At 49.8% G+C, this 10,658-nt stretch overlaps 1 protein-coding gene across 1 annotated transcript; it reads right to left on the bottom strand.

Moving 5' to 3' along the window:
• Window positions 1-8,735: 8,735 nt before the first annotated feature.
• Window positions 8,736-9,346, bottom strand: LOC140420968 (large ribosomal subunit protein uL5-like). Its single transcript, XM_072505178.1, has one exon. It carries the CDS (start codon window positions 9,324-9,326, stop codon window positions 8,796-8,798), a length of 531 nt encoding a protein of 176 aa, XP_072361279.1. The 5' UTR covers window positions 9,327-9,346; the 3' UTR covers window positions 8,736-8,795.
• Between the last annotated feature and the right edge of the window lie 1,312 nt (window positions 9,347-10,658).

The following is a 10,658-nucleotide window of genomic DNA, read 5'->3' on the forward strand; positions in this document are numbered from 1 at the left end:
TGACAAGACGAGAGGAGAGAGTAATCGAGACTTTATTCAGCAGAGATGTGTTGCCTCCTACAGCTGCTGCCGAAATGGCTGCAGTTCGGAGAGCACACACATTTATACTCCGCCTACTGGGCGGAGCCAGCAGGCAGAGATCTACCCCCATACCTGTAGTACAGGGGCCTTACCGTAATACCCTCGTATGCAGTGCAGTATATACAATATAATACAACAGTGGTGACTACCACATTCACCCTCTGTTAAAAATGCGTCCAGCGGGGGTGGTGGAAACTATTTACATACAAGTTGTCGTTAAAATTTCAGAGAAGGTTACAATTTTAGACGATCGGGCGCCTCATCCGTCGTTGAGAGCGCCGCAGTGCTGGTGGCGAGTCAGGCGTCGGCTCGGTCGTTGGTGACTCTGGGAGCGTGTCGACATCCTCTTCAACCCCGGGTGGGACCAAGGGGAGGACGGATTGTCCTGGAGCGGGGACTGTGGTGGGGTGCGCTGGGAGAAGGGAGGGTGGCGCCGGGACAGAGGGGTGGGTGTGTGGGGACCCAGCTGGTGCCAGGTCCCTGAGGGAGATTATGTCTTGGCAGCCGTCGGGGTACGCTACGTAGGCGTACTGCGGATTTGCGTGGAGTAGCTGTACCCTCTCAACAACGGGTCCACCTTGTGGAGCCGCACGTGCTTGCGGAGGAGAACGGGTCCCGGAGCTGCCAGCCACATTGAGAGCGAAACCGCGGAGGTGGACTTCCTGGTGAAGGCAAAGAGACGTTCATGGTGGGTTTTGTTAGTCGCCGTGAACAGGAGCGACCGAATGGAGTGAAGTGCGTCGGGGAGGACCTCCTGCCAGCGGGAGGCCGGGAGATTTCTGGACCGTAGGGCCAGCTGGACAGCCTTCCAGACCGTCACATTCTCCCGCTCCACCTGCCCGTTTCCCTGGGGGTTGTACCTGGTCGTCCTGCTCGAGGCAATGCCCCTGTTGAGCAGGTACTGGCGCAGCTCATCGCTCATAAATGAGGATCCCTGGTCGCTGTGGACGTAGGCGGGGAAACTGAACAGAGCGCAAATGGTGTTGAGGGCTTTGATGATGGTGGCAGACGTCATATCGGGGCAAGGGATGGCGAAGGGGAATCTAGAATATTCATCGACCACATTGAGAAAATACTTGTTGCGGTCGGTGGAGGGAAGGGGCCCTTTGAAGTCCATGCTGAGGCGTTGAAAGGGGCGGGAGGCAGTCACCAGGCGCGCACGGTCTGGCCGGTAGAAATGCGGTTTACACTTTGCGCAGACCTGGCAGTCTCTGGTGATAGCCCTGACTTCCTCGATGGAGTAGGGCAGATTGCGGGCCTTAATGAAGTGATAAAAGCGGGTGACCCCTGGGTGACAGAGGTTGTCGTGCAGGATCCGGAGTCGGTCCACTTGTGCACTGGCACATGTACCTCGGGACAGGGCATTGGGAGGGCTCGTTGAGCTTACCGGGGCAATACAAAATCTCGTAATTAAAGGTGAAGAGCTCGATCCTCCACCCCAAGATCTTATCATTTTTGATCTTGCCCCGCTGTGTGTTATTGAACATGAAGGCAACCGACCGCTGGTCTGTGAGGAGAGTGAATCTCCTGCCGGCCAGGTAATGCCTCCAATGTCGCACAGTTTCAACGATAGCTTCGGCGTCCTTTGCGGCGGAGGAGTGCCGAATTTCAGAGGCATGGAGTGTGCGGGAAAAGAATGCCACGGGCCTGCCTGCCTGGTTGAGGGTGGCGGCCAGAGCGATGTATGATGCATGTCTCTCGACTTGGAAGGGGAGCGTCTCGTTGACCGCATGCTTCATGGCCTTGGCGGTGTCGGCCTTGATACGGTTGAAGGCCTGGTGAGCCTCGGCCGTCAGTGGGAAACCGGTGGAGTGGATGAGTGGGCGGGCCTTGTCCGCATAGTTAGGGACCTACTGGGCATAGTACGAAAAGAACCCAGGCATCGTTTGAGGGCCTTGGGGCAGTGGGGAAGGGGGAGTTCCATGAAGGGGCGCATGCGATCGGGGTCGGGCCCTAGAACTCCATTCTGGACCACATAGCCGAGGATGGCTAATCGGTTCGTGCTGAACACACACTTCTCCTTGTTGAAGGTTAGGTTGAGGAGTTTGGCGGTGCGGAGAAATTTGGAAAGGTTAGCGTCGTGGTCTTGCTGGTCGTAGCCGCAGATGGTGACGTTATCCAGGTACGGGAAAGTGGCCCGCAGTCCGTACTGGTCAACCATTCGGTCCATCTCCCGTTGGAAGACCGAGACACCGTTAGTGACGCCGTAGGGAACCCTAAGGAAATGGTAAAGGCGGCCGTCCGCTTCAAAAGCCTTGCAAATGGGGAGCTGGTGGCAGGCAGTTTCAGGTCCACTGTCGAGAAGACCCGGTACTGTGCAATTTGATTGACCATATCAGATATGCGTGGGAGGGGGCACGCGTCTGACTGTAGTCAACGACCATCCAGTTTCTCTCCCCCGTTTTCACCACTACCACTTGGGCTCTCCAGGGGCTGTTGCTGGCCTCGATGAGACATTCCCGCAGTAGTGCGCTGTACCGTCTGCTCCTGGTGGCGATGAGTTTGCAATCCGGGGTGAGGTTTGCAAACAGAGAAAGCGGGTCAACCTTAAGGGTCGTGAGGCCGCATAGAGTAAGGGGTGGTAGGGGTCCGCCAAATTTCAGGGTTAAGCTCTGGAGGTTGCACTGGAAGACCAGGCCGAGTAGCAAGGCAGCACAGAGGTTGGAGAGGACGTAGAGCCAGAAGTTGCTGAACTCTACGCCCTGGATGGTGAGGGTGGCGATGCAGTACCCATGGATCACCACGGAGTGGGATCCGGAGGCCAGGGAGATTCTTTGGTTAATGGGGTGTATCGCGAGGGAGCAGCGCCTTACCGTATCGGGGTGGATGAAGCTCTCAGTGCTCCCGGTGTCCAGAAGTCCCGTCGACGCGGTCGCGACTGGTCAATTGTGACGGAGGTGAGACGCGGCTGGTTGTCGGTGGTTGCAGGCGATGAGCGGCCTGATGAGGTGCCCGACGGGCAGGGGTCCTGAGACGGGGAAGATGGCGGCACCCACGGGCCGCACGTGTCCTGAGGCAGGTAAGATGGTGGAGCCCTCGGGCCGCACGTGTCCTGGGACAGGCAAGATGGAGGCACCCATTGGTTGTGAAGCAAGCAAGATGGCAGCCCCCACTGGCCGCACGTGGGGGGTGCAGGGATAATAGCGGCGACCGAGCGGGCCTGGCTCACTGCAGCGAAATGTCTTTTCTTGCCGCAGGCCTTGTAGAGCGTGCTCCACATCAGGCAGCGCTGCCGGGGGTGTTTTGTCTGTTCGTAGAAGTAGCACTTGGGTCCCCCGGGGTTGGTTGGCTGCCGCGCGGCGCAGGCGTGGGGTTGGCTGGGGGCGGTCGCTGATGGGGTCCACGATGGGGTGGCCGCTGGCGGGGTCCTCGATGCCCAGGAGGGGTGGGCCGTGCACTTGGGGGCATACACCTGTACGTTGCGTGAGGCGACTGCGAGCGAGAGCCCTGGTTTCTTGGTCGCCGCGAGGTCAAGCATAACCCTTCTAAGAGGCGCTGGTGGATGTAGGCCGACCCTATGCCCGTAATGAATGCGTCTCTCATTAGCAGGTTAGAATGTTCAGTGGCCGAAACGGCCTGGCAGTCACAGTCTCTCACCAGGGCGGGCAGGGCACGCCAGAAATCTTCCACAGACTCACCGGGATGTTGGTGCCGCGTGGACAGGAGGTGCCTGGCGTACATCTTGTTGGTCTGCTGAGCGTAATTCTCCTTCAGTAGCGCCATGGCCTCTGCGTAGGGAGGCGCATCCTGGATGAGGGGAAAAACATCGGAGCTCAGCCGCTTGTACAGAATCTGGAGCTGCTGTGCTTCTGGGATTGGGTCTGTCGCAGATCCGATGTATGTTTCAAAGCAAGCTAACCAATGTGCGAAGTCCTTTTTGGCGTTGTCTGCTTGAGGATGCAGCTGCAGAACATGAAGGGTTGGGGAAACTGGCACGTTAGGGTGAGGGCCAGTGTACAAAGCTGTGTAAATATATCATTTTGCCATGTATATATCTTGCTCTGCGTGATTTCTCGTGTTTTTTATGTTACGGGGGTGGGGGGGGGGGGTTATTGTTTGTAAGGGAGAAAGATTGTATTGAGAAACTTTAATAAATATATTTTTTTTTAAAAAGAGGATGCAGCTGCAGGCGATCTGGCTTGATGCGGAGATCCACCTTTGTAAAATCTCTGTGTAATAAATTGATGCACTATCAATTACGACAAGACGAGAGTAGAGAGTAATCGAGGCTTTATTACACAGAGATGTGTGGCCTCCTACAGCTGCTGCCGAAATGGCTGCAGTTCGGAGAGCACACACATTTATACTCCGCCTACTGGGCGGAGCCAGCAGGCAGGGATATACCCCCGTATCTGTAGTACAGGGGCCTTACCATAATACCCTCGTATGCAGTGCAGTATATACAATATAATACAACAGTGGTGACTTCCACACCCTGAAAGATGCGGCAACAGATGTTCAATCTGCCAATCAGCAGTGATGCAGCTATGTGTGTGCATTCTTGTATAATTCAGGTAAGGTGCCTTAATGATGGCTGAGACAGGAGTCTGAATTATCAGCCCCTGCCCAGGACCCAGACTGGAGGTGGGCACGAACGAAGCTGCTGACCAGTGTGTCAATCCCAGCGAAGCTCCATCCCCCGCAGGGCCCTGACAGGATCGGGGTCAGCAGGGCTCCCCGCCCACATGAGAGATTTTCCAGACGGACTCCAGGTTTCCGCAGGTGGTGTGGAACAATTTATGCTGCCTTGATAAATACTCTCGGAAGTGCCTTGAATCCAGAATTTTTTGCAACTGTACATTTACATCTGTGCGACTGAATTACAAAGTAATTCTGAAGCATCATAGTTTATGCTTCCTAGCCTTTCATTCAGCATAAATGAAAATGAACAATTATAACACGGATTCTGCAGAACAGAATTCCCATGAGAAGATGTTTCTGCTGAATTAATTAACATCAAGAAAAGCCAAAATGTTCGATCAACACAGCTGCATTCAAGTAACAATTGTTTGTTTTGACGCATTGTGACTGTTATAAACAGGTGGCAACATAACTCTGTGCATCAGCGTACTGCAGGGAGAAATTCTTGCTAAATGTGTGTTCCTGTAAAGGTGCAAAATGCGACAGCAACAATGACTGGCTAAAGAAGAGAAATTGCCATCGGAAATCTATTTCATCATTTCTATTACAATCTTTCAGTTTGCATTCAATTTATATTTCATTTTTCCAGTTTGTATTCAATCGATGTTTTACTATAGAAAATATGAGGTGTAATCTTCGCTCTGTTCATGTCAAAATTACCTATGTGCTGAATTTTAATGTAATTATTCCTCCGTTTGTATTTCCTTTGTGTGTCACCTTGAGGATATTACAGTGTGGTAAATCATATGCATAAACTGACATCCCAGCTATACAGAACACCAGTCTTGTGTGAAATATTGTGACGCATCGTCAAGTAGCATCATTTCTGTTGCACTCCCTATCATTACAAGCAAAATACAGGCCCAGATTTTGCAGTCAGCTGTGCAGTAACGGTGCGTACTGCCGACATTGAAGAAAATTGCCCACAAAATCCTAGATATCTCTGTGGTATGCATTCCCCTTTTCCCAAAATTAGTTTCACTCCAGGTCAGCTCAAAGGATCTCATGTTCAAAAGAAGTGATATCTTCAAATCCCCAATCAAATTGAAGAATTCTCACAGACAGCAAACCGTGAAGTAAAAGGCACTGATTATCCTTCACTATTTAAACATTTTACACAAAGCCAAATAAAGATGAGGGCACACACACAGAATTACGGTAGAATCTGAAACATCAGAAATAAACTTTTTAAAATAATTTTAAAAACTTGACATATTTTTAGTACAATGGAGATATTTGACATTCAATAAATATAAAAGGGATGATCAGCAATAGTTATAACTGGGTAGGCTGTTGAAAACCTAGTTACATCCCACTCAACAAAACATAACTTTTAACAGTTGTTCTACCACATTAGATTGGGTAACAAAAATGACTACTCTCTCCCACCGCTCGAAACCTGACCATAACAGTGTTTTTGAAGAATTTGTAACGATATCTGTGCTTAACTATTTACATGCTGCTTTCAAATACAATATTCTGACAGGATTTCTTGAGTTAAAACCGAAAGGGGTTAGTATTTATTCAGTCAAAAACCCAGGTAAAGATATAGAAATGGTTAAAAAGGTAAATCCACACCCAATCTTCGCAATACATACACATGCAAAATTACAGGATATACAATAGGAACTTGCTTTCTTAGTCAAATTGAACTTTGATGCTAAAAGGTAAGAAAAATAGAGAGAGTTCACTGTTATGAGTCCATTGCTGCAGCAGATTTTTCCATTTGACGCCGGTATCGGCAACTGGAGTGGCGTAGGCCGCTCCAGTGCCGTGCTGGCCTCCTGTAGGGCTCAGAATCGCTGCTATTGGGGGCTTGTTTACGACGGCATCAACACTTAGCCTCAGGATCAGAGAATTCCGCCCAGGGTCCTTAACTTGGGAGAGAAGAGAGGGAGCCTTAATCTGCTTCATTAGCAGTTTTCCTGGACTACTGTTTTGCCCAGCTTTCATGCTGCGTTAAAAGAGATTTCAAAAAATGTTTTTTTATTCACATGACCTCTCCCCCCATAATGATTTCAGAAGGTATTTGCTCAGTTGATGTCTGAACCTAACTGTGGTTATTGTCCCATGGCCCACAATGTCCCAGCTATCAGCTTTTGAATGATTCACTATCCACCTTGATGGGATAGGAAACATACCTTTCAATGTGGCTAATGACCTATTCGACTGACTGTCTCCATTTCTGATGAAAAAATAGGTAAAAGGGCTATGGGGAACAAGTAGGGAGGTGGTTTTGAGAACAGGAAGAGATCAGCTATGATCTGATTGAATGACGGAGCAGGCTCGAAGGGCTGAATTGCCTACTTCTGCCCATAGTTCCTACATTCCTATGTTCATATTTGACAGGTAATTTTATAGAAATACAAATGTGAAATCCGGTTTTCAGTAAGTCCTTTTGAAACAATTCTTGACATCAACAGGTGTGAAATTCCATGAGTATGTCCGAGTACATCTTCATTCTATTCCACCTTCGAATGAAACTTGGTAAACAGGTGACGTATGGCAATCACCTTTTTAAAAAATAAATGTAGAGTACACAATTATTTTTTTTTCCAATTAAGGGGCAATTTAGCGAGGCCAATCCACCTAACCTGCACAACTTTTGGGTTGTGGGGGTGAAACCCACGCAGACACGGGAAGAATGTGCAAACTCCACACAACCAGGGCTGGGATTCAAACCCGGGTCCTCAGTGCCGTGGTCCCTGTGCTAACCACTGCGCCACGTGATGCCTGTGACTCATCTTAAGTCAGTGTCTTTGCTCGTGTTATTCAAAGTCCATCTTAAACAGTCCAATAAATGTTGATCAGCCGATGAATTTAAGTCATTATGACAAAGTATCAAAAATGAAAGTTCGGGTCAGTTTAAGTGATTTCTAAAATTTCTGGGACTTTCAACAGCATACCCTGCTGAGGAATGGGGAGTCATTAACAGTAGTTTGTGGATTTCCATGTTTAATTGCTCATGTTCATACTCCAGAAGTTTCTATTAGTTTCACAGAGTTATTGATGCTGGGTGAGATTCCCTGGTCTCCCAGTTGCAAATTCTCAGTGGCGTGTCATTCGCTGGCAGCAGGATTCTTTCTTCCCGGTGCTTGTCAATGGGATTTCCCATTGAAGCCGTCCGACGCCATTGGGAAACCCACGGGTGGGAATGTACTGCCAGCGGGATAAGAGAATCCCAACAGCTGGAGAATTCCGCAATGCAGTGGGGGAGGGGGGGGGGGGTTGGGGCTGTTTTGTGCAATGGCCGGGAGAGGGCGGTTGCTAGCCGGCCATGGGACCTCGCTATCTGGCCACCTGCTCAAAATGGAAGCCGGGTAGTGGGATTTGTATTCCTCGCCGTGCATAAATTGTGCACAGTAGCAATGCATAGGGGCTGGATTAGCTCAGTGGGCTAGACAGCTGGTTTGTAATGCAGAACAAGGACAGCAGCGCGGGTTCAATTCCCATACAAGCTTATCCGAACAGGCACTGGAATGTGGCGACTACGGGCTTTTCACAGTAACTTCATACTTGTGACAATAAAAAAAAGAGTATTATTATTATTATTATTTGCATGGTGAGAGATACTGAATTGCTTGGAGGCGCAAATCAGTTCCAATTCACCTCCGGCGGGGGATCTTCCAAACGGAGAATCTCGGCCGTTATCCAAAGCATGGCACCTCCTAAAGTACAATGCCCCCTCAATGCTGCACTGGAGTGCCATTCTTAATCATTAAGGATTGTGTCTAAGAATTTAGAACAGAGAAGGCCTACTTATTAATAGAATGCAATAGATTTTTAAAATATAGCTCAGAATCAGAGTCGCCATAGAAATACTGTAGATAGCCACAGCAGGAGGTTCGTTGTGGCAACATGTCAGACTGCTCTTCACAGTGCATGTTTCATTTGAATGCTGTAGTACCCATTTACTATCACTGAAGGCAATCTGTGGACACAGGAAAGAAGGCTTTCAAAGCACACTACTGACATAGTGTGGCAAAAAAAATGTACTGCGTACGTCTGGTCAATTCTTTCTTTTTTTTGTAGTTATAAATGACTTTTATTGCATGTTTTATGTGCTCTTCAAATTATTTTCCAGGCAGGAGGATACCATCATATTTCTGCTGAAACCACCTCATTGATTCTTCCTTGGAAATTTTGTGTTTTGACCCAATGCGTCCCCTTTTCACCTTTTTATCAGAAATGCTGAAACCAGGCCGCCCCATGACCACATAGAAATCCAGACCATAAATTCCAATACTAAGATCGTACTTGATGCCCAGATCAATGTGTTCCTGGATCCCAAAGCCAAAGTTCCCAGTGTTACAGAAGTTGCTCTTCCTCAGTTCATATTCCCGAACCTTTAGACCCTTCTCTAAAATTTCCTCAGCTTTGGCTCCACGGATTGTGCAGTGAACAGCAATCTTCTCATTTCTTCGAATCCCAAATGACCGCACAGTGTGGCGAGCTTTAGAAAACACTGGGGTCTGGCCAGTGAGTTGCTCCAGTACTTTAGCAGCTCTTGTGAGTCTGTCACCACTTTCACCTACACAGATATTCAGACATAGCTTCCTAATGCGGAGCTCACACATAGGATTTTCCTTCTTTTCACCCGCCATTCCCACAGCAGCGCAACAGCGAAAAAGCTGGTCAATTCTTTCTGACCGTAGATCAAACGTTCAATGATATTTGTATTGTCAACTTGCAAGCTGGCCAACTAAAGTAAATAGTTTGGAAACGGGTCGTGGGCTTAAGATCCTGAATGCTACTGCAACAACAGGCTTTAAGAAGTTCAGATGCTGAACAATATTTATGATGTGTGCTTGTGGTATTAGTTATTAATTATCTTTGGAAGAAGTTTGAAAGAAGAAACCTCAATATAGTCATTATGGTGCATAGGACAGGTATTTTCAAAGTGGAGGTCGCGACCAGCGGGTGGGTCGCGGGCAAGTGTCGGGAGGGTCGCAGAGCAATCATCATGATGTTCCCGATCGCGGGAATTGAAGTGCCGCTTCGAGTGGCTTAAAAAATTCGGGCGCACTGCTCATGTGTGCCCGCTCATCAGCACGCATGCCCGGAGCCCAGAGACCGCCTCCTCCTGACGACAGAGCCATGACTCAGGAGAAGACTTTTTAAAAATTCAATTCAGTCTTCCTGCATCCGTCTTGAATATGCTCAATGGCTGAGCCTGCAGAACTCTCTTTGAGAGTGAATTTTAGAGATTAAAAAGATTCACAATACTTTGAGTTCAGTAATTCCTCCTCATCTATATCTAAAATCGTCACATTGCAATTTGCAGACTATGGGCGAAATTCTCCGTTATCGGCGCGATGTCCGCCGACCGGCGCCAAAAACGGCGCAAATCCCACCTGCATCACGCCGCCCCAAACGTCGCAAAGTCTCCGGCCCAGAATGGGCTAGCAGCGACGTGACGCTATCCGCGCTGGCTCACGTGGTTCACGCCATGCGGCGTCATACACGCCGCACGGCGTGACGGCTCATAAGGACGCGCTGCTCCCCCCACCCGACCAGAAGACCCGACCGGATGGCCGCCCGCCGCTCAGCCCCGAGGTTCCAGTCCCATGACATTGAGGCACTCCTGGACGCAGTGGAGCAGAGGAGGGAGGCCCTGTATCCCTGACACGGCCGCAGAGTCGCCCCACGCCAGAGCCGGCGTCTGTGGAGGGAGGTGGCAGAGGCCATCAGCGCTGTGGCCCTGACACCACGGACAGGCACCCAGTGCCACAAGAAGGTGAACGACCTCGTCAGAGCAGCCAGGGTGAGCCTCCCCCCCCACTGCCTGATATCCATATCCCCCATATCCCCCCTCCCCCATATCCCCCCTCCCACATATCCCCCTCCCCATATCCCCCCTCCTCCATATGCCCCCTCCCCCATATCCCCATATCCCCCCTCCCCATATGCCCCATATCCCCTCCCACATATCCCCC

Source organism: Scyliorhinus torazame, chromosome 5 (assembly GCF_047496885.1).
Source record: "Scyliorhinus torazame isolate Kashiwa2021f chromosome 5, sScyTor2.1, whole genome shotgun sequence".
NCBI classification, from domain to species: Eukaryota; Metazoa; Chordata; class Chondrichthyes; order Carcharhiniformes; family Scyliorhinidae; genus Scyliorhinus; species Scyliorhinus torazame.

Coding starts and splice junctions, on each gene's coding strand:
- LOC140420968 (XM_072505178.1), bottom strand. CDS start 9,326: ATGGCGGGTGAAAAGAAGGAAAATCCTATGTGTGAGCTCCGCATTAGG.